Below are 24,790 nucleotides of genomic sequence, written 5' to 3'. Positions count from 1 at the left end.
AACACTCTCCTTTACTTTGGATAGTTGAACCTAAGTATTCAAACTCATCTACCTTCTGCATCTCCACTCCTTGTAACTGTACTATTCCACCAGGCTCCCCATCATTCACACACATGCTTAGTCTTGCTCCCACTGACTTTCATTCCCCTTCTCTCCAGAGCATAACATCACCTCTCCAGGCTAGTCTCAGTCTGCTCTCTCACTATAGATCATAATGTTATCTGCAAACATCATAGCCCATGAAGACTATTTCTGAGCTCGTCCATCACCACTGCAAACAAGAAAGGGCTCAGAACCAATCCTTGCTGTAGTTCCACCTCCACCTTGAATGCATCTATCATTCCTACTGTGCACCATATTGCTGCTCCCAGATCTTCACCTATTTAAGTCTACCTTCCACTCTTTCCAATAACTTCATGCTGTGGCTGAACAAACCTCTGTAGTTAATGCATCTCTGCACATCTGCCTTGTTCTTAAACATCAGAACAAATGCAATTTTTCTCCACTCCTCAGGCATCCTCTCACTTTACAAGATTTTATTAAACAATCCGCTTCACAACTTCAATGCCATCTCTCCTCCCATGACTCTACTGGAATGTCATCTGGACCAACTGCCTTTCCACTCTTCATAGCTTTCCGCACGTCATCCTTACTAAACTGCTGCACTTCTTGATTTACTCTCTCTACATCATCCACTGTCATTTTCTTCATCAGCTTCTCAGTGCTCCCTCCACCTTCTCAATACACTCTCACTTGTCAATACATCATCTGCATCCTGTATCACCTTAACCTGCTGCACATCTTTTCCAATTCGGCCCGTTTGTCCAATCTTTACAAATCCTTTGCTATTTCCTTAGTTCAACTTCATGTACAGCTTGCTATATGCTCGCCTTTGCCTCATTGCACCCTATGCCGCATGTCCTTGTATCCTTTCTATGTTCATTTGAGTATCCCAGTTCCTTTTCAAACTCTTTCTCCTTACACTTTTCTGAACATCTTCATTCTAAAACAGTCACTTTGTCTTCCTTCTGTCCAGATGTCACACCCAGTACCTCCCTACCAGTCTCCCTCACCACATCTGCAGTACTTTTCCAGTTGTCCAAAATCACTATCTCCAACCAGTGTCCGCCTCACCTCTTACCTGAATGTCACACAAGTCTTCCTCCTTCAGGTTCCACAATCTGATCCTTGGTTCGGCTCACTACCGTTGTCTTCTTCATTTTCAATCCAACAAACGACTATACGATGCGGTCTACCTATGCTCTTCTTCATTTTCAATCCAACAAACCACTATACGATGCGGTCTACCTATGCTCTCCCCTGCCACCACCTTGGTCTCCAATTTCTTGTAGGATGCATCGCCAACATAGGACATAGTTCATCTGTGTACACTTTACCCTTATAAATCACCCTGTGCTCCTCCTCCTCCTTCTTGGTAAAATAAGTATTCATGGCAGCCATTTCCATCCTTTTGGCAAAATATACCACTATCTGCCCTTCCACATTTCTCTCCTTGAGATATCTATCCATTACTTCCTTGTCATTTGTTCCCTACACCAAAATCTGTTGAAGTCCACTCCAATCACCACTCCTTCAACCTTGGGGACACTTTGTTAATCCCCAAAATGTGAATCAGCTGCAAACTGTGAATTGCAAAATTTGGGAAAAAAAAAATCTCCAGAAACCCGAACACATCTCTCAAAATGTGAATTTCTTCACAATTTCGTATATGTGCTTGGCTGAGGAGCCAGTGGTGTGAAGCTACCATCTATGGGATTATGACTGAACACCTCTCACTTTCATTGCGCCACGGGGCTTCGTGCCATTCCTCGACTTGCACGCGAGTTAGGCTCCTGCACGTTCCCTATTAGTGGGCGAATTCATGGTTTGCAGATTTACATTTTGGGGGTCAACAAGTTCTGACGAGATGCCATTCCTGTCCTGAATGCAACTGCGCAATATTGTTGGGATGCTGAACTGTCGATTTATGCGACGAGATGCACAATTTGACAGAACGCCGGCTGTGTGCTTTTTCTACCCAGTTCTTTTATGCAAGATTCTGCCCCTTACTAAAAACCAAACCATTGTATTCCTCATTTTGAGTTCATTCAAGGTCACGTTAGAAACCAGACCTGGGACCCTCACAGACAGTGTCCATCTTGTGAAAGGCCCCTAAAATGACTCATACACTTTTTATACCTTGTGGGTGTTAATGGCTCTCACAAACAGAGGAAGATCTGTGACTTGGACACATGATGAAGTAAAACTTAACTTATATTTCTCAGAACTTCCAAACAAAAGCATGTCTTCATCTCTGCCTCGTGGATTACAGGATTTTCCTGAGCAAGTGTTTCAGTCAGTAATCGGGAATGCAAGTTAAGTTCTGTTGAAATCATTTTGTGCTGCCGTGTAGCAATGAGTCAGAACCACGAGCTGCTGCTGCCTGGAACAGTGATCCATCTATGGTGTGGTAAAGAGAGAAAAGTTGAAAAATAGATTTCATGAAGACAACAGAACATATCACAGGATGGACACCTGCAGTGTTGGTGGTGGCAAACTACATCGGGTTTCCATGACAAGCTTTGTGCAGCCATCGAATTAAACATTTTGGAATTAGGATTCAAAGAAAATGATGAATTATTTTCAAATGAGTAGTGAAACCAGGTCAGCAATTACAGCTCATACCTCTGAAAACACAAAATACCACATTTCAATATTAAGTTTTTTTTGTCATCCTATGCCCATTGAAATCAAAATGTGACGTTATTTGATAGGACAAGCCATTTACATCAATACCATGCATGTTTGAGTACACAGATGTCTTATAATAAAAATGACAAAAACATCAGGAAAGCTGATCTTAATAATCCCCCCCTACCTGCCCAAACCAGCAACTTGATCCCTTCATGGGTCAGAATTTATGAATATGTGAATTTCTGATGTCCATAGATATAAATATAATGAAAACTTGCAGTGTTCAAGAAATAAATATCTCCTAAAATCAATACACCAACATGAGAAGATATCTTCGGAGGAATGCTCTTGGACACAGTACATTGAATTCAATCTCCTTAAAAAAAAAAACAAAACACAAAACTATCCATTTAGCATGTCTGCATGAAAGGTCATCGCATCACACTATGGATACTTACAAACACTGACATACCTGCTCGAGAACACTATCTGCTGAATGATAATTGATTTATTTATTGTAAATTCAGCTAAACAGATTTAATAATCAGAAATTCCCCCCCCCAGCCAAAAAACGTCTAAATAAATAAAAATCCCAAAATATTGTAAAATTAAAATGAGACTTAGCACTGCATCCCTCTCCAAGGGCATAGATCGAATGGGGGGATAAGAGAAAAAACAAACAAAAACAAAAGAAACTTAATTTTTGCAATATTGTCTGAACAAATTCTTTGGCATTACTTTTAACTGAAAGGGTGGGTGGAGAACAATACATTTTTCAAAGCATTTTGTGATAACTGGTTTGGTGAATACCCTATCTTGCAATTTTATCTATTTTTACTATTCTGCTGTCCCTGATTTTTTTTTTAACTAACCGCTCACAAATCAACAAACCCATGCAAATGGCACCATTACTAAATGAGATATGGTTAACACTTACAGTAATTAATTAATTTCGTCAATGAAACACACAAAGTTGGTTGATTACAAAATTATTTATTGAATCAAAAATTAGTCAAAAATATCTGTGCAACTTGCCTGAAAACAATGTGCACTTAAAACATAAAAGCAACAGCTTATAAAATTATCACACTAGTGGAACAGTAAATGTGCAACTTACAACAAACCTTATTTTAAATCTTTTTATCTTTACAAAATATACAGTGGCGCTACCATGTGCCTGTTGTGCTATTTTGAAATAAACGAGAACAATGGGAAGAAAAAAGTATAGTTGTGCTCAAAGTTTACATACCTTGGCAGAATTTTAGATTTTTTGGCCATTTTTCAGAGAATATGAATGATAAAACTTTTTTTTTGCTCATGGTTAGTGGTCGTGTGAAGCCATTTATTGTCAAACAAGTGTGTTTTGTGTTTACTCTTTTTAAATCATAATGACAACAGAAACTATCACTGATCAATGGTTTACATACCCTGGTAATTTTGGCCTGACAACATGCACAGAAGCTGAAACAAACAGGTTTGAATGGGTACAAAAGTTAACCATCCTCACCTGTGATCTGTTTTCTTGTAATCAGTGTGTGTATAAAAGGTCAGTTTCTGGGCTCCTGACAGACCCTTGCATCTTTCATCCAGGGCTGCAACGTCATTTCTTGTTTCTGAGTCATAGGGAAAGCAAAAGAATTGTCTAAGAAAAAGTAATTGGACTGTATAAAACAGGAAAAGGATATAAAAAGATATCCAAGGGACTGAGAATGCCAATCAGCAGTGTTCAAACTCTCATTAAGAATTGGAAAATGAGGGATTCAACTAAAATTTCAGGAACTGCCATCCATCCATCCATTTTCTTCCACTTTATCCGGAGTCGGGTTGCGGGGGCAGCAGCTCAAGCAAAATCGCCCAGACCTTCACCAGGAAAATTGTTCAGGTTGCAAAGAGAAACCTAGAAATAATTTCAGCTGAAATACAGGACTCTCTGGGGAAAAAAGTGGTGTGGCAGTTTTAAGATGCACAATAAGGAGGCACTTGAAGAAAAATGGGCTGTATGGTCGAGTCGTCAGAAGAAAGCCATTACTACACAAATGCCACAAAGTATCCCTCTTACAATACACCAAACAGCACAGAGAACAAAGTCATTTGGAGTAATGAGACCAAAATTGAACTTTTTGGCCACAACCATAAATGTTACATTTGGAGAGGAGTCAACAAGGCCTATGATGAATGCTACACCCTTCCTACTGTGGATGTTTTTGGGATGTGTGAGCTACAAAGGCACAGGAAACCTGTTCAAAATTGATGGTAGGATGAATGCAGCATGTTATCAGAAAAAACGTGGAGGAAAATTTGCACTTATCAGCCCAGAAGATGCACATGGGACAGACTTGGACTGGCATTGATGTTAAAATGGGCAATACATGGTATTAAATGTATGTCAACTTTTGATCAGTGCCATTTTGGTAGTTTCTGCTGTCACTATGAAGAGTAAACAGTTGTCTGACAATAAATGGCTTCACACAACCACTAACCATAAGTAAAAAAAATGTTTTTGTGTTATTCATATTCTCTGAAAAAATATGTAAACATTTGAGCACAACTGTACAACGACATACAATTCAAAACATATGTAAATCTCAAAATTACACTCCCTTTTCTCACTCAGATCAATATCACATGACACAGCAGAAAGAATTAACACCTGGACGCTCGCTCTGTTTCCTCTTTCCAGTGTGGATGTACTGCATAAAACCATTAAATATGTATACTTCATACCACAAACATTTTCCAAGAGAGCCACCAACATGACTTATTGTAAATGCTCCTGTTTGTTCAATTAAAATGATATTGATGTCAAATTCTATTTTGTTAAGATTATATTTAATTTGCTATTTATGGTATTTATTGTGCTTTATTTGGCTTACGTGGCAAATCAGAGTGATGTTTATTGTATTTAGTGTTAATGGTTTCCAGCCAACACATTTTGAAAGTGTTCATCTCTTGAAACTACTGCATTTTGGAAAATGGCCACCATCTTGGATTTTCAAGGCACCAATCATCCAAATTTGGTAAGTACTACCTTGAGAATCATCATGCCAAATTTGGTGCTTGTACAAGTACCTGCATTTGCGTAATTTTGCTGTAAAATGGTATCTGCTTCACTATAGAGATACAAGACATTTCTGCTCATTGGTGCTCCGATACTGAGCAGGTATGAAAGAACAATGCATGAACAACATACTGCAGTACTACTACCACAGTAGTGTCACACGGTGATTATCCATGTAGTATCATTGTTTTTACTTTCTGTGGCTACAACACGAGATCTTTGGGGATTTCCACCATGTTAATGGGTAATTTCTGCCAAAATTCTAAATGGCGACACAAATTCCACAAAAAGTTCAGGAATTTTACCTCATTATACACTTGTTACGAAACCCCTATGAAGTGTTATTACTGTAATACCTTAATGATAACTCGATTTGTCAAATAATCTTTCTTAATGGTGGCATTAAACTATTCCAACATCAACACTTGAAGGAGTTTTGAAAACTAAAGGCAACATTAAGCTTTTCAATGCAGTATATGTAATATAACGGAGATCAAAGGCTCTGTCCTCGACAGGAGAAATGGTTAAGTGCCAATTCTGTCCCATTTTTGGGGAAATAGTACCAGATGCTGTCTGCAGGAAATGAACAGACTGAAAACCAAAGGTGCATTGCTACAAATCGTGATCACCGAAACACAGCAACAAGAAAGTGACAAAGACCAGAAATTTTAAACAGCGGCACAACTGATTGCTCAAAGCCAAGACTGACACGCAATGAGATAAAAGGCACGTGTCAATCATCGCTCAAATGATAGCCATTGGCATTGTAGACCAGATCTGGCTAAAATAGTACACTTTGTCAAAAAACAAACAAGCAAGCAAATGACATAATTGGACTATCCATACTTTTAATTATCATCATCTGATAAATAAATATTAAGTAGTCCACATCTGGGAAACCCATCAGATATTACCTATTGCACCAAATATAGCAAGTTTTCATCAAACATCATATACATAACACTGAACAGCAGTAAAAGGCATAACGTGACTGTAGTAAAAGCAAATAGAACAGAACAACAACAAAAAAATATGATCTGAATGAATCTTCAAACTTCAAATTTTGAAATATTGTACTTTCCTTCATTGGCACACATTTTGTATAACATTCCATTTCTAACTACTCAGTTGAAGTGCAGATGGCAATTTTGAAAAAAAAATTTGTGACAAAGACAAACATGCTGTCAGAAAACTAAAATCTGGCATGTGTGGAACCTTCCACCTCTGACAGCTTTATTTAAGGTGTTACTGTTGCTGACAACAATCACCTTATTAAACAACATGCTTCAATTAGGTCATGTAGATAATATAAGCAAAAATAATGTGTGTAAACTTTTGAATTTTAACTAACGCCACAGATTAGCAGTCAATGTTCTTTAGATTTACGTTCGTGTTGTGTAACTGCATTAAACTTCCCTAAATTTCTAAGATATTTTTGAAACTAAAACCAGTTTCCCAAATGCTGATAAGCAAAATGTAAAGGGAAAAAATATATATAAACTGCTTCACTAATTATTCTTTGCTGGTAATCTGGGATTTGTAGATTGAGGAGGTTGCTTGGATTGTCCCCAGTCTGCCATTCACCTGGACAGTCTTTGTAGGAGCTGCGACCTGGTTAAAACAGACACAAACATATCATATTTGTAAACAGCAATCATAGTTATAATAATAATTAACATATAGAAAATATATATAATACAACCCCTGGCAAAAAGTATGGAATCACCGGCCTCGGAGGATGTTCATTCAGTTGTTTAATTTTGTAGAAAAAAAGCAGATCACAGACATGACACAAAACTAAAGTCATTTCAAATGGCAACTTTCTGGCTTTAAGAAACACTATAAGAAATCAGGGAAAAAAATTGTGGCAGTCAGTAACAATTACTTTTTTAGACCAAGCAGAGGGAAAAAAAAATATGTAATCACTCAATTCTGAGGAAAAAATTATGGAATCATGAAAAACAAAATAATGCTCCAACACGTCACTAGTATTTTGTTGCACCACCTCTGGCTTTTATAACAGCTTGCAGTCTCTGAGGCATGGACTTAATGAGTGACAAACAGTACTCTTCATCAATCTGGCTCCAACTTTCTCTTATTGCTGTTGCCAGATCAGCTTTGCAGGTTGGAGCCTTGTCATGGACCATTTTCTTCAACTTCCACCCGAGATTTTCAATTGGATTAAGATCCGGACTATTTGCAGGTCATGACATTGACCCTATGTGTCTTTTGTTTTCACAGTTTTTGCTCTATGGCAAGATGCATTATCATCTTGAAAAATGAGTTCATCATCCCCAAACATCCTTTCAATTGATGGGATAAGAAAAGTGTCCAAAATATCAACGTAAACTTGTGCATTTATTGATGATGTAATGACAGCCATCTCCCCAGTGCCTTTACCTGACATGCAGCCCCATATCATCAATGACTGTGGAAATTTACATGTTCTCTTCAGGCAGTCATCTTTATAAATCTCATTGGAACGGCACCAAACAAAAGTTCCAGCATCATCACCTTGCCCAATGCAGATTTGAGATTCATCACTGAATATGACTTTCATCCAGTCATCCACAGTCCATGATTGCTTTTCCTTAGCCCATTGTAATCTTGTTTTTTTCTGTTTAGGTGTTAATGATGGCTTTTGTTTAGCTTTTCTGTATGTAAATCCCATTTCCTGTAGGCGGTTTCTTACAGTTCGGTCACAGACATTGACTCCAGTTTCCTCCCATTCGTTCCTCATTTGTTTTGTTGTGCATTTTCGATTTTTGAGACATATTGCTTTAAGTTTTCTGTCTTGACGCTTTGATGTCTTCCTTGGTCTACCAGTATGTTTGCCTTTAACAACCTTCCCATGTTGTTTGTATTTGGTCCAGAGTTTAGACACAGCTGACTGTGAATAACCAACATCTTTTGTAACATTGCGTGATGATTTACCCTCTTAAGAGTTTGATAATCCTCTCCTTTGTTTCAATTGACATCTCTTGTGTTGGAGCCATGATTCATGTCAGTCCACTTGGTGCAACAGCTCTCCAAGGTGTGATCACTCCTTTTTAGATGCAGAGCAGATCTGATTTGATGCAGGTGTTAGTTTTGGGGATGAAAATTTACAGGGTGATTCCATAATTTATTCCTCAGAATTGAGTGAGTCCATATTTTTTTCCCTCTGCTTGGTCTAAAAAAGTAACCATTACTGACTGCCACAATTTTTTTTCCTGATTTCTTATAGTGTTTCTTAAAGCCAGAAAGTTGCCATTTGAAATGACTTTAGTTTTGTGTCATGTCTGTGATCTGCTTTTTTCTACAAAATTAAACAACTGAATGAACATCCTCTGAGGCTGGTGATTCCATAATTATTGCCAAGGGTAATATATAATACACAACATAAAACACAAGAAAAATCATAGCAGGTCCTGTAGTTTTTAAAGTAGACCTGCATTGAAATAAATGTGGTCAGATTTCAGAAAGAAATAGCTGATATGTATTTATAAGACCCTTGTGAATGCAGTAAAGTAAATCTGTAAGCCCAAATTTGTAATTCAGCTGAGAAATCTTTGTTTAAAAATGACAAATTTGCAGCTAAAATTTAGCCCTCTGTGAAAACAGTTTGCACAGCCGTATCATTTCCATGACGTCAGGGACAAGACGATACGCTCCCGCCTTCAGTCCGATCCCGCATTGAAATTGATTTTATCTGTTAGTAATGTTACTTATACACGTCCTGGTTTCAACATCCAAAAGTAAGCTGCAATGAATGTGAGATACAGATCTGTGTGCTCAGATCAGCAACGACATCGACAGCGGGCACCGCTCTTCCTCTCCCGCTCTGCCTCCGCTACGCTCGCTGTTTTAATTCGAAGCGGCCGGTACACCTATTGCTGCAAGGACAGACTTCTTGCGGCAAAATCCACAGCACCGCACATCTCGACAATCAGAGCCCCAGAGCTCCATGGACGCTGAGAGAGGTTTATATATTTTTAATGACTAGGATTCTTTGCGGGTCTCGCCTCCATATCCTGCGATGGTACCGGAGGCGAAAGACAGTAGATTTTCATTGCGACACCACTCAATCAAACGGGCATATGAAAAAGTCCCCCAAAATAATTTCCAAGCACAAATAAAAGAAATGTGTACTCACCAAACGTGCCGCAAGACAATATGAAGTTTTAAAAAAAGTAGATCCTTCCGTATAAGACAAGAAAAAAGTGCAGATGCAAACTGACGTAAATCCACTAATTACAATTGGCGCAATGCATGCTGGGAGAGGGTCTTGTCCGTGACGTCTCGGCAGCGTCCATGATGAGAGGGACAATTTGCGGAGGGCTAAATGTTAGCTGTAAATTTGTCATTTTCAAATTAAGATTTCTCCACAGAGAACTGAGAAGAGAAATTTGTCCCAAGACAAATTCCCCAAGAGGGACAATAAAGTTTATCTTATCTTAAAAAATAATACCCTGTGTGAGAGAAGATGTTATTGGGTCTTTATGTGTATAATAGTAAACTTGGAAATACATTGAGAACACAACAGATTTTGATTGCTCAAAGAGAAACATGCATGTGAGCCAGCACCTCGCCTTTTCCAATGACTGGCTCCTATGCTGCCAGAAGTATTTATGCCATGCGCATGAATTAATCAATAGCATTTCTTATATTTTTCTTTTGCTCTATAAATTCTGAAGCTCTGTCTGTGTCCTGGAACAGGAAGAGGATGTACGTAACACTGGCTGAGTCAAGGTGCAAAGTTTTTTTTTTTCTTCTTTCTTTCAGCCACTCCCATTCTGGGTTTCAGCAGCAGAAACACACCGAAATCATGCAAATTTATTGTTGAAGTCCAGCTGATCTGTAACACAGGCAAAGGGGTGTGTGTGTGTGAGGGCATGCCTTTGTGCTCGTGTAAATGGAAATTAAATGACAGAATGAAATGAACCGACACTGACAGAGGGCAGAAGAGTGCTTAAATACTAAACGAACTAATCAACGGCAGGTGTGTGAAATAAGGGAGTTAGAATAACAAATGTATGTGACAATTAAACAAACACAAGGCGACTGAAAACAGACATCTGAAGGTGAGTAGAAACACAACACATAAGAATAACAAAACATATCTGACGAAGGAATCACAAAACCAAAATCCATATCCAGAAAATACACAATGCAACAGCTAACATGGAACTCAGAAGTGAACGCAATGTACAACCAAACATGAAAACTAAGAACAAAATGCAAAGGCAATCAAAACACAAATCACAAGAACTAAACAACAACCAATAGCTAAATGAAGAACTCAAGCAGAATGGTGACATGGAACTCAAAAGTTAATACAGTGCAAACTGGGGGAACATGGGGAAAACAGGTGGACAGGGGAACAAGATGATAAAACAGACAGAGGACTGAAGACAGAGAATGACGACAGGACAGATCAAGAACATAGACCAAGGTCGAACCACAAGGGACACACACACGAATGACCGACAAGGACGAACGACAAAGGGCAACCCATAACGACAGACAAGGGACATGACACAGACATGAACCGAGAGCGAGCGAACACACACACACACACACACACACACACACACACACACACACACACAACAGACACACAACAGAGCACAGCTGTAACACAGGTGCTGCACACGTTGCAACAGGGTGCACGGCTCCTGTGGTAATGTACATTAATATCACATCAGTGTACTCATGTATGGCCAGTCTAATATAGTAATTTTGTTATGTCTTTAGCGCTAATGCTATATCTGTGCCATATCTTCCAGGGTATAAGCTTTGTTCCGCATGCGGAACTCAATTCACAACAGTGTTTCCTTCAGGGTGAGTTTAACAACGGACAGGAACTCAGTGTAGCACATGTGCACGCCGCAGTTTTGTAACATAAGGATTCTTCAATAAAAAAAAAAACAAAACAAAAAAAAAAAACCAAGCCAGACAAATAAAAGTGCAATGATCAGCATATTCAATATTATTTGATGTGGTCTGGACAGGAAAAAAAAAAAAAAAAAAACATTACATTGAGACCGATTACCGGACCAGAGTGTCGGAAACTCTACAAAAAATGTGAGTCCAACTTTACTTATTTTTTAAAATCAGCTCTTTAAATTGTTTTTTTGTGCACTGTTTATACTGTTCAGTGCTTTAATTCCTGGAAAAGTGCAATATAAACAGTTATTGGTAATAATAACAAATGAGTGATTTTTCGAGATGCAAGCTGCAACACAGTACAAGTCGCAGGATCTCCCAAACTACTTAAAAAAAACAACAAACAACAACAACAACAAAAAAATCTGACTTGTACTCAGAAAAATACAGTCATTTTTATGTCGTGCTACAGGGTGACAAAGTCGCGTACTGGATTGGGTTCTGTTCGTACTTCTATCTCTAAATCTGCCTGGTTTGTACAGAACAAGCTACAATGAAAACTACCAAACAATTCAACAGAAATTTTCAGTTTCCTCAACTCTGTACTCGACTGAAATGAGTGAATACGAGTTTGTTTCCACATTTGAGAGTTTTGACCTTCCATGAGCCAAACACTGCTGACAAACGGCATTAGTGTCGTTTACCTCATAACTCCAAAGCTAGTTTAACCAGTATGCTAACATGGGCCTGAGGGCCAGTATGGCAAATTCACATTAAAATCATCAACACACAAACTGAGATAAACGGCCTCTTAAAATTTAAATATTAGTAACAAGTTTCATCAAAACGTTGTTCAGATAAACTGAATATCTAGAATAGATGCTATCAGATATCACATCATGTTACTGTACAAAGCTTCAAGAGAGCAAACAACACTACAAAATACTGAATGAAATGTGCATAATTTCAACTTTGTGCTTCACTTTCATTAATTTCCTGAGTGGAGTAATATTTGCAACAATATTGCCTTGTTTTCATTAAACTTCTTCCTCCTCCACTAGTCCTTATTTGAAATTAAGTATTACAACAAATGCAAAAAAGAATAATCTCACTTTACTTTGCCAGTTTCTGCACCCTTAAAGTTTAAACAGCTACTGACCTGAAATTGAACTTCATGTTGAAAAATTTAGTACACAGCGGCACAGCTTCACTGTCAGATCTTCGCGCGTACTACAATCGGCGTTTCATTTCCAGTTTTTTCACATCCGCTGCACCGCAGGGTGGCTTCGCTCTCTACCTGTGATGTCTTCCAATAAGGCAAGGCTGGGGAATCCAGCAGAACGTGCAAAAAAAAAAGTCAGATAAAATTATCCGTTTTTTGGCTCCTCTCTGGCTTTCCTGCCTCTGTCGCTACTTTTTCTTTCCTTCTCTTTATAGATGTCTATCTGGGTGAAAATACACGACGTTGTGCTCCAAAACTAAAAAGAAAAATAATTAGACGCACCGTCCCTGTGAGGACTTCTAATTTGCTGAAGCTATCTTTGCTTTATTTTTCATTTCTCATTGAGTGAGTGTTTATGTCCGTTCGGTAGGCAGAACAAATGAGACATGACAAGCTTTGGATATAATATGACCTAATGGGACAAACGAGACGTGCAAGTTGACTCTCCATGTTACAGCTCTGTTTTAATGAAGCCATTGCAGAATTGCTTGCACAGTGTGACAGAAGATAAAGGAGAGCTGTGCAGAATGTTTCACTCCCGTTGTGCTGGATGCTGCACTTGTCTTACCTTCTTCAGCCTGTCGGCTGCACATCCAGAGCGGATGGCCTCCAGCATAGCCTCCCTGGCTAAGGTAGGACTCATGTGGGCATTCGCCGTTCGATATGCCACGGTGCTTGGCTTATCCTGGGGCAAGACTGGGGGAGGGAGTGGAGGTTTGGGCGTGCATGTCGGTGGGGTAGAGACAGTAGGAGCACAGGGAGGGGGAGACGTGCAGGAGAGAGGGGGGTGAGGGGGAGAGGAGGCACGGTGTGTGTTTCTCTCCTTCTCTGGTGAAGCCTTCCTGCACCTCTCCAGTTCGTCTGCAGCCTCAGATTTGATCTGTGGGGAGAGACAAAGGTAATTTGAGACACTCCGACACAGATGGGAGAGCAGCTGCTCCTCCATGTGCACTCGGGGAAGGCCACACGATTAACACGCTCAGTCCACACAGATTCTATTCTGCTCACATAATGTGAGGGTCGACTGAAAGGTTCTGCCTCCTATGCGATTTCAATATCAAGCAAGATAGCCACATGAATACTCTCCACAAACTCACCTTCCCTTTCATAAACATAAGTTTTGGATAATTCATTATGGTTGAATGTTAGATTATGAGATTTTGAAGCAGCTAGTTTTCCTCTTTACTCACAATGCTACAGGAACACTGAAATAATAAGTTTACCACTTCCAGGGTACATTAGTATACTCGTCCAAGCAGACACAGGACTCAGTAAAAGTGATATACAGTCGTCCACGGGACGGCACGAAGGACACTTGACGTCAATATTTCTGCACTTGTCAACTGTTAGGCTGCTTCAGCGGAGTACAAAGAGATGGTCTGCCTTGTTCACGTGAACTCTCAGCTTCTTTTCCCCCCATTCACAATTGCTTTAGCTCGTTTATGCCAGGATTTTTTTATAAGTGGAAAAAGTTGCATTAGTACTCATGAGATTTTTTATTGTGAGTAGAAAATGACAGTAATACACTTTAGCAACAATTGTTGCCAGTGGGGTAAAACGAGTTAATGTTCCTGTCACTCTGCATCAAGATTTACACAGTTTATTACTTTAAAAACAATGTGACAGTAAAACTGTAATTCACCCTAGCATTTTAATCGACAGGTCATATGCATGCAGAAACACGGTGGGTCCATGATGGCACTAAAAGGTACAGTTAGCCTGACAATTGCGATGGTAGCTATTGAAAGCTCTGCATACCGCAGTTTTCTTGGATGCATATCTGTGAAAGTGAGAACAGGGATTATGTGGATGCAATAACAGCAGAACAAGAGCATTAATAGGAAGTGATGTTTTGAACCTGTGCCCATAAATCAGGGTCAAAGTGGTGGATGGTACACTCACAAACCTTGAATAATAATGTAGCTTGCTAATCACCCGATCTAATTAAACCCCTTTGATTTTGAAGCAGTGATACGGCACTGATATTCCATAAACGACCTTCTTTAGCCTTCCAGAGTTAGTCGGAGCTCTAATGGCAGCCAGCAGAGCAGACCTCTGATTCTCCTCCTCAACGCAAGATACTTTCTTCAAGCTGCTGTGGTCAGAAGTTGATATCTAACGTCGGACACAAAGAACAGAAGATAAACATACAAGGTCTCTTCATTCTCTCTCAGTACTCACCACTCAAAATTATCCCAGACAATATCTGGAGATGCAATGTCTTTGAAATCATGCCCGTAATAAATAATGGGAATAAAGATACTTTTTAAATTTCTCTCTGTGTGCTATCATCAACACACTTATTACAATTCAGTTAAAATGTGAAATGCAGGTGAAGTGCACAAAAGTATTCAAAAGCAAATCCAAATTATCCATGGTATTATTCATATCTGTAGAGGATTTGCACTGATGTCATTCCATGTTCAGCATTTTGTGTACACATCATTCAAGCATCAATTCTTTCCCTGTCCAGAGGATAACAAGATGTTAAAAAAGTAGATTTCATCTGTGACGAATGACGATGGCCCTGACAGAATCCTAAAATTTATAGCCTAAGTAAGGCAGAGAGATTAATATACTAATGGTCACGTTAAAGCATTCATTTTTGGTTGAATACCGGATCTGCACATTGGAGTGCCCAGGACCTCCACCTCTTTTTTTTTTTTTTGAAGAAAGCTGGTTAACCGCCCACCCTAAATTAAATTATTTTGTGAGCACCAACAAGTCGTAAAAAATAAAGAGTTTTCACTATGTTTTTCTCGTCTCTGCTGTGTCTTATGCTGCATTTACACATAAGCAGGGCGCGTTATGAATGTCATATTTGCGTCATTCTTGGCACATTCCTGACATTCTTAAGATAAGACTTTATTGATCTCACAGTGGAGAAATTCACGTTACGTCAGCTCTTAATAAAAACACACAAGATGGGTGCAAGTAGAGGAAAATGTGCATCAAACAGCATGTGCAAGGATAAGCAGTAATAATACTTGTAGCAATACAATAAAATAAGAAAATGAGGTAGAAATTTAGTGACTCTTAATAGAGCATGACAGCGTTCTTCTCTGACGTGCGCACAATTAAACCCTGCTGCACCGCATTCAGTTTCATTGCTGCAGTATGCTGAAGGACAGTGACACCAAGTTGGCTAAAAGTGTTGTTCCAATGCTCATCAGCACGCTCCTGCAGGTGTTCCACTTGCTGCATGTTCCTGATGTTTGGGAAAATGAGGGAGACGAGAGCCGCGTGCAGCCACACATCTGGCTCTCTGTCTCCTCCTCCTTTCTGCGCCACTCCATGGCACAGAGCCCAACTAAGCATGCAATCACAAAGTTCTTCTGCTGTGGATTTTGAGGAGCAAACTGACAGTAGGATGAATATGGGGCTGTGTGTGGAGACAACTCGCCTCAAGGAACACATTTAAGGAATGAGTAAAGGATTTGTACAGGACAAAACAGACAAATCTGTGAGTTATTTTTGATTTATTTTTTTATTTGTGATGAAATGAGATATTTTATAGAAATGGGTGTTCCAATGAATGTAATACTGGCAGTGTTTGTGCATCAGCCCACCCCCTCTTCAGGCAGACCTTTGTGCAGAACGCCCTGGGTACTGACACAGTACCCAGGATCCTGGGTACGGTGTACAGTTAAGCACAAATAATCAACCTCAAGTAACACTTTAATGTCCTCAACTCGATTTGTAAATAAAAATCAAATGTATTGGTCATATATACCCAACAACAGGTCGCAGCTCACCTGACCATTCTATTATTGTTTCACACTTGTGTTTTGTGTCATCTAGGTCAGCTGGACAACACACTGTAAATGTGAACATGCTGAGCAAACTTTGAAATGTAAATACTGCACTTATATACTTGACTGCAAAACCTACATTTGGTGAATATACTACGTGGATGAATTACAGTGCATCTGGGAAGTATTCACAGCACTCCACTTTTTCCACATTTTGTTATGTTACAGCCTTATTCCAAAATGGAGAAAATTATTTTTTCCCCTCAAACGTCTACTCACAACACCCCACAATGACAACATGACATAAAAGTTTTGTTTAAAAAAACATTTTTAGCAAAATTATTTTAAATAAAAAACTAAGAAATCACGTGTCCATACGTATTCACACCCTTTGCTCAATACTTTGTTGATGCCACAAGTTTAGCACACATATCTTTGGGCAGTTTTGTTCATTCCTCTTTGCAGCACCTCTCAAGCTCCATCAGGTTGGATGGGGAGCGCTGGTGCACAGCCATTTTCGGATCTCTCCAGAGATGCTCAATCGGATTCAGGTCTGGGCTCTGGCTGGGCCACTCAAGGACATTCACAGAGTTGTCCTGAAGCCACTCCTTTGATATCTTGGCTGTGTGCTGAGGGTCACTGTCCTGCTGAAAGACAAACCGTCACCCCAGTCTGAGGTCAAGAGCGCTCTGGAGCAGATTTTCATCCAGGATGTCTCTGTACATTGCTGCATTCATCTTTCCCTCAATCCTGACTAGTCTCCCAATTCCTGCCACTGAAAAATCATCCCCACAGCATGATGCTGCCACCACCATGCTTCACTGTAGGGATGGTGCCAGAATTCCTCTAAACATGACGCCTGGCATTCACACCAAAGAGTTCTATCTTTGTCTCATCAGACCAGAGAATTTTGTTTCTCATGGTCTTCAGGTGCCCTTTGGGAAACTCCAGGTGGGCTGCCATGTGCCTTTTACTAAGGAGTGGCTTCCATCTGGCCACTCGACCATACAGGCCTAATTGGTGAATTGCTGCAGAGATGGCAGTCCTTCTGGAAGGTTCTCCTCTCCCCAAAGAGGAACTGCTGTCTGACAGAGGACATGTACTGTTAGTTGTGAGACCTTATATGTAGACAGGTGTGTGTCTTTCCAGATCACGTCAAATCAACTGAATTTACACCAGATGGACTCCAAGTAAGCTGTGGAAACATCTCAAGGATGATCAGTTGAAACAGGATGCACCTCAGCTCAAGTTTGAGCTTTTTGGCAAAGGCTGTGAATACTTGTGTACATGTGATTTATTAGCTTTTTTATTTTTAATAAATTTGCAAAAATCTAAAAAAAAACAAAAAAAAAAACTTTTTCCCCATTGTCATTATGAGGTATTGTGAATTTTGAGGGAAAGAATGAATTTCAACCATTTTGGAATAAGGTTGTAACATAAAATGTGGAAAAAACAAAGCACTGCAAATACTTTCCGGATACAGTCCAATCAGAGTTTCATTTGTAACTTTACTTGGGAAAGGGAGGTAATTAATTTCCAACTGTTCTGAAGTTTTAACATTTACAATTCATAATCTTTGCACCACAATTCATAATCTTTGCACCACAGCGAGCTGAAGCACAGCGATGTGCCAGACATTTTACACGACTGAAAATAAATCCTCAGCGTGATGTGTACGGCTGAAATTTCTGAAGCAGCCACAACGCTATGTGGAATTCAAAAGATGCAGTGAAACATCACATGTATCAGATTTCATGAGGATGTGTAAAAGGGTTTATTTTGATTACAGAGCCAAAAGTTGTGGAAACCAAACAATTCCGCTGACACTGGTGGTACAGTTCCTGTGTATTCATTAATTGTTGAGAAGTGCTCTAACCACATCTAAGTACCACATGAAACGTGTCATTTACTTCAAACTGAAGACTTAAAGCCCCTTTCACACCGGGGCTGCTCCCAGTTGCTCCCTGTGGCGTCATGATGACGCAGGAATTTCTGCGTCAGGTGCACGCAGCAGGGGGCAGAGAGGAGGTGAGAACGCAGCCTGCAGGTTCTCTGTACAGAGAAGTCAGAGTGCACAGTTTGGCTGCAGACAGACTGTGCACTCTGACTTCTCTTCTGCTTGTTGTGCTACGCTGCAGGGCTGCGCTCTGAGTTCTGTTATAGTTTATCTTTTCTCCCTTGACCGCAAGATGCGCGTGCGCACGGACCATCCTTGGGCAAATGTGGAGATTGTTGGAGTTCTACTTGATGTTGACATGTCCTGGACTTATGTCCTTTTTTAACTGTGATGAGAGAGTGAGGAGAGAAAGGAACTTAAGCCCCTTTCACACCGGGGCTGCTCCCGGTTGCGCCGTGCGTCATTATGACGACGCCGCGTGGAAGCAACTCAGTGCCCAGACGATGCAGCTCGGCGCCACAACAGCGTGAGGGCGCAAAGGAGGAAGCAAGTCGGGCGTCGAAAAATTAAACCTGTTTAATTTTTTTGGCGTCCTGTGCTCGATGCAGAAAAGAAGTGGTTCCAGCGCAAGCCGGGGCAAAGAGGCGTAACCCGGCGTGACTCGGAGCCAATTTATGATTCCTGCTGTGTTCCGTTGTTCCCGCAGTATAAATCACACAGGATTGTTTTTATACCGTGTACTCAATGCAGTAAAAACTACACGCTGGAAGAAAAAATGCAGACTGATTGCCAGAAATATCCAGTAAAAAGTCCGGACATCTCGAGTCCACTCATGGACGTTTGTTCACGCGCGCACATGTGAACAATTAAAAGAAAAAAAAAAGTCTGGCTTCAGGCATTATTTCCTTGTTCTCTGCTCAAACTCTCACATTACAGTTTAAAAAAAGGACAAAAAAGGACATAAGTCCTGAGACAGGACGTGTCAACATCAAGTAGAACTCCAGACATCTCCGCATTGCTTGACGGTTCGCTCGCACGCGCGTGCATCTCGCGGTCAAAGGAGGAAAGAAAAGAAAAAATTGTCTGCAAAGGCCCCCTGACACCTGCATGACTATGATCCGTGCACTTGCACGCACATCGTCGTGACAAACCCCCTGCTGTGTTCCCAGCTGGACGCCGTGCTTTGTTCCACTGGCTGCCACGCGTTGTGTGCTGGACACTGTTTATATAAAATAATTATTTTGTAGTGGATTAACCATTTTCTGTCCAAGTTAGCTGTTGAAAATGTCTCTAATCACTTCCAGAATCACAGAGGAGCGCTCCAGCTGCTGCTTTCTCACACGCGTGTGCGCTGAACGAGGTGGTGGAAGAAAGCATTTGGAGCAGTTTATAAAGGTAATTATTTGTCATGGCTTGGTAAAACAGTTGCATGTTCTTTCCTTCTTGTGAGCAGCTGTAAAATTATGTTTATGATAGATTTAACATCTTGTTATAATCGTTCAGACGAGCTGTGCTGTGGTGCACTGACGCAATCACTTGCGCTGTTCACTTCTTTACTCGGCTTGATGACCTGCACAGTGTTGGTGAGTAGATCGTGCAACATTCACTACCATTTCACGTTTGTTGCACATTTATGCGTGAAAGATTTTTTGAACATTTCAAAATTCTCTTTGCGCAATTGCACGCGCCGGCGCCCCCTTACGTTCAGTCTACACCTGTTAACGACGCGTTTACTCTCCTGCACGACACAGTGCATGCATCAAAGTCATGCAAGTGTCAGGGGGCCTTTACTATGTGTCTAACATCATCTTACCTTCTTTAGCCTCTCCTTGCCTCCACCAACCTGGATTGCCTCCATCAGGCTGCTATGCAAAGACGTTTCTTTCTCAACAGATCTACAAATCACCGGTTTAAATTTTTTAACTGGCCCAAACAGAGTCACCACTGTATCTGGCGTGGTGACAGAAGGTTCTGGCTCCTTATCTGGTTTTAGAATGGTGGTTGCTCTGGTTGTATTACTGGTGGTCTGGGGATAAGACAATTATTAATTAAACTATAATAGCCAGCTATAACAGTACTTCAAGAAATATTTGTAGCGTTGGTTCCTCAACATGAAACAGAGCACAGGTTGCACATGGACTTACATGTTTCTGGTCTTGGGTCTTGAGTGTTGACAGTAGCTTGGCAGATGACTCTGCAGGGGTGCTTTGCGCAGGACTCTGGATTCCAGTCTGATTATGTTTAATATTATCTCTGTCGCCACTAGTGGCCACTTTTATCTGGGTAGGCCTACCACACAGACTGTGAACATTCTTCATGGGTTCTATTTCCAGTCTATTAAAGCTTCCTCTGGTGGATCCATCATAATATCCAATTCTTCCACTGTCTTCCCTGACTTGTTGATCGAACATATACTCAGGGAAGTGCATCAACCTCTTCGGACCAGCTGGGTAGTCTTTAGGACCTGACAAAGACGACTGGGAAGACTGGTATGGAGTCACATGTATTGACTGACCAGATTTTTGGGAGTTCAAGCTCTGTGTTTTCAAAGAGGAAGAGGACTCAGGGACGGTGTTTGGTTTAGCAGAGATCTTTGGGGTGTATTTTGTCACAGCTGATGCCACATATTGGCTTGAGGTTTTCCTGGATGGTTTGAGGAAGGAGAGGTCTCTTTTCTGGTCTGGGAGGACAGCAGAGGGAAGGGCAGGTTTCTTACTTGGCTGAAGGTTTCTGGACACAGATATCTTGTTGTCCACCTGTACGGTTTCCTCTGCTGTAAATTCACTCAGGCTATTCACGCCTTGTTTTAAATGATCCATCTCTTCATAGTGGAATTCTGCAGCAGGTTTATGAAATGTACTTGGTGGCGTTTTCAGTTCTTCAGTGTTCTTGCTCCTTAATGAAGGTTCTGAGACAGCAGACTGAGTATTTCTCAGGTTACTTGCGCTCTCCTTCACCTTATCAGTAAAGCCTCTGCTGTGAGGCACAGCACTTTCCTGCCTTTCATTTAAGCTCCAAAAGGCTTTAGCTTTTCCCAGAAGAGGAGATCCCTCGTGGCCATTTATCTCCGGCTCTGATGAGCCCCGAAATTTGTTCCGGAATGTGTTCACTTTCACCATGTTGCCTTGCTCATCGATCTTAATGGCACCAGGAGTTAATCTGACGGTAGGTTCATTCAAAGGAGTGTGCATGACAGAGGGTTTAGGAGGAACAACAGTGAATGTTTTCATACCAAAGCGGGATTTGAAGTTGTAAGTAATTTTCCCTTGTGATGCATTAGTGCTGGTGTTGTTGTGATGCTGTCTGCAAATCTCTTCATTCCTTTCTGTAGATATCAGCTGCTGGTCGGTTGGTGCCAGAACAGGTTTCTGTTCTTTTACAGAGAGAGCGTTGATTTTCACAGGCACGGTTCTCAGCTGAGAGCTCTTGCTGTGTTTCTCAGCGTCAACATCAGACTTTACTGATGAAAAAACCCTTTGTTTTTTCACTTTTGCAATGCCTGTGTCTGTAACACTCGTCTTGGTTTTTGCCTCCAATTTCTTAGCATGTGTCTTTTCTTCCACTTTAGCACTCTCAGATTTGCTCTCCTGAGAGTTTTCACGCTGCTCAGTGTGAGATATCAGTTTAGTATTTTCACTGCTCCTTTTATTGCTCTCAGTGGCCGTGCAGGCATTGTTGTTTTTGTTGTGCAACTGTGATTTAAACTGTTGACAGAAGTCTGGATCTGTGACAAGATGGAAAAAGATATTTCAATATGCACAAAGCATGTGTTGATCATCTTTATCCAAAATACAATGACCTAACAACACACAATGCAGAAATCCCAAACACTAATTAATCCATCAAGACTGAAATGACAGAATGTGGCAGATAGCAATTGAAAGGCCACAGATCCACATTTTAAGCAGGTGTGGCCCCCCACCCCCCCCCACCCCTACCTTTGCTGCTTCTTAGCTCAGTCCTGGTTTTTGATATAATTTCCTCATAGTCCTCCAATACTTCATCTATGGCTGTGACTGGCACGTCCATGTCCACAACTGACACTGGCACCTCATTACTGTCTGTGGACAAGGTATAAGGAGTCTTCTTCGCTAAGTCTGTATCTGTATGACTGATGCCTAGAAAGAGGAAAAATAGCAACTGCTGAAATATAATTCAGTTCAATTTATCTATACACCACCACATCACAACATAAGACCCTCCAAGGTGCTATACACAAGCAATATTTAAGTCTTACCCACCCCATGAACAAACACACTGGCAACAGTGGTCAGGAAAAATGCTTTCAGGTATTAGGAAAAAAATCTCAAGCAGACCAGACTCATTGAGGTGACCATCTGCTTTGGCCATACTCAGAAAACAAAGAATTGTGAGAACATGCAGTGATAAAAATGTTGCAGCAAAACAACCTACACACTCCAGTGTTCACAGTGTTCCCTATAATTATTAATTATCAGAGGTTGTTAAATGTAGGCACCATCAGCACTTGGAAATATTTAAAACAACTTTTATCTGAAACTCCTGTTTCCTGATGGGCAAGAAAAAAGTAAGTCTGATAGAGATCCTGATGTCAACCGGGCCGTGCTTATCCCCAAATACCATTGCGTGATGTCAACGAGAATCTAAGAACCCCCGTATGAGACATGAGTCCATCAGATGTTAATTCTCCAGCCAAGGCTGGTGCCCACATACAGCTGAGTGTACTGGGACCAACCACATGAAGTGTCTGTTCAATGGAAATGGACAGATAGTGGTCAAACCTGGAACTGAACCCTGGTCTACAGATTGGCAGTCCAGCAGCTATACCACAGAGCCACCTGACAGGGGTTGACTACAATTATAAAAATGGCTGTCCCGTGTGTTTTAATTACTTTGGTACTTTTTAGAAATACCAAATGGATGCATTTGGGTGATTCTATGGTAACGGAATTACGACAACGGGAAAATCTGGCCATATTTTAGCTCCCCGTTAAAAATGTGCGCCGACTGTAATTCCGTTGCCACAGACTCGCCCATTTGTGAGGAAAATGGGAGAATTAATGATATGTAGCCAAGTAACAGGACTGGGATTGAAAACTAAATCCATTTTAGAATTTTAATTTAGCCAGATGAACAAGTACACACTGAAACCTTTATGCACATTACCTTCAAGGTCAGCATCAAACTCTGCCAAAGTCTTATGGATCTGGGCTCTGAGTTCTTTGTCTTCCTTGTAGCTATTCATCATCTTTCCTGACTTCACCTGTGGGCTACCATTGTGTCTGGAGATGGTAAATCAAAGCAAGTGTCAAGAAGATTCATGTACAAACTTGTGCAAACAATCAGAGAGCCTCAAAACATGAGGAAAAAGGGAAAAACCATAATACATTTTTCTCCAAGGGGTATAATACACATACATACACACATACATATACACACACACATACATATATATATATATATATATATATATATATATATATATATATAGTGAGGAAAATAAGTATTTGAACACCCTGCAATTTTGTGCAAGTTCTCCCACTTAGAAATCATGGAGGGGTCTGAAATTTTCATCTTAGGTGCATGTCCACTGTGAGAGACATAATCTAAGAAAAAAAAAAAATCCAGAAATCACAATGTATGCTTTTTTAAATAATTTATTTGTATGTTACTGCTGCAAATAAGTATTTGAACACCTGTGAAAATCAATGTTAATATTTGGTACAGTAGCCTTTGTTTGCAATTACAGAGGTCAAATGTTTCCTGTAGGTTTTCACCAGGTTTGCACTGCAGCAGGGATTTTGGTCACTCCTCCATACAGATCTTCTCCAAATCTTTCAGGTTTGGAGTTTCAGCTCCCTCCAAAGATTTTCTATTGAGTTCAGGTCTGGAGACTGGCCAGGCCACCCGAGGACCTTGAAATGCTTCTTACGGAGCCCCTCCTTAGTTGCCCTGGTTGTGTGTTTGGGGTCATTGTCATGCTGGAAGACCCAGCGATGACCCATCTTCAATGCTCTTACTGAGGGAAGGAGGCTGTTTGACAAAATCTCGCAATACATGACCCCATCCATCTTCCCTTCAATATGGTGCAGTCGTCCTGTCCCCTTTGCAGAAGAGCACCCCCAGAGTATGATGTTTCCACCTCCATGCGTCACGGTTGGGATGGTTTTCTTGGGGTTGTTCTCATCCTCTAAACATGGTAAGTGGAGTTGATTCCATAAAGCTCTATTCTGGTCTCATCTGACCACATGACCTTCTCTCATGCCTCCTCTGGATCATCCAGATGGTCACTGGTGAACTTCAAACAGACCTGGACATGT

At 40.6% G+C, this 24,790-nt stretch overlaps 1 protein-coding gene across 3 annotated transcripts in view; it reads right to left on the bottom strand.

The window, feature by feature from the left end:
• Positions 1-6,589: 6,589 nt before the first annotated feature.
• Positions 6,590-24,790, bottom strand: part of cobl (cordon-bleu WH2 repeat protein) — a 166,016-nt gene continuing 147,815 nt past the window's right edge. For 2 of the 3 annotated variants that reach the window (XM_034175267.1, XM_034175269.1), the window contains 7 exons: positions 23,637-23,752; positions 22,430-22,609; positions 20,636-22,215; positions 20,305-20,517; positions 14,841-14,957; positions 13,411-13,722; positions 6,590-7,363 (listed from right to left, as the gene is read on the bottom strand). In XM_034175267.1, coding sequence (XP_034031158.1) covers positions 7,265-7,363; positions 13,411-13,722; positions 14,841-14,957; positions 20,305-20,517; positions 20,636-22,215; positions 22,430-22,609; positions 23,637-23,752 — 2,617 coding nt within the window. In that variant the 3' untranslated portion in view covers positions 6,590-7,264. The remainder of the gene's footprint in view (positions 7,364-13,410; positions 13,723-14,840; positions 14,958-20,304; positions 20,518-20,635; positions 22,216-22,429; positions 22,610-23,636; positions 23,753-24,790) is intronic. The other variant, XM_034175268.1, reaches the window with a different exon arrangement.

The sequence above is a fragment of the Thalassophryne amazonica genome, chromosome 7 (genome assembly GCF_902500255.1).
Source record: "Thalassophryne amazonica chromosome 7, fThaAma1.1, whole genome shotgun sequence".
In the NCBI taxonomy this organism is placed as follows: Eukaryota; Metazoa; Chordata; class Actinopteri; order Batrachoidiformes; family Batrachoididae; genus Thalassophryne; species Thalassophryne amazonica.
This window is presented reverse-complemented; position numbering and strand designations above follow the sequence as displayed.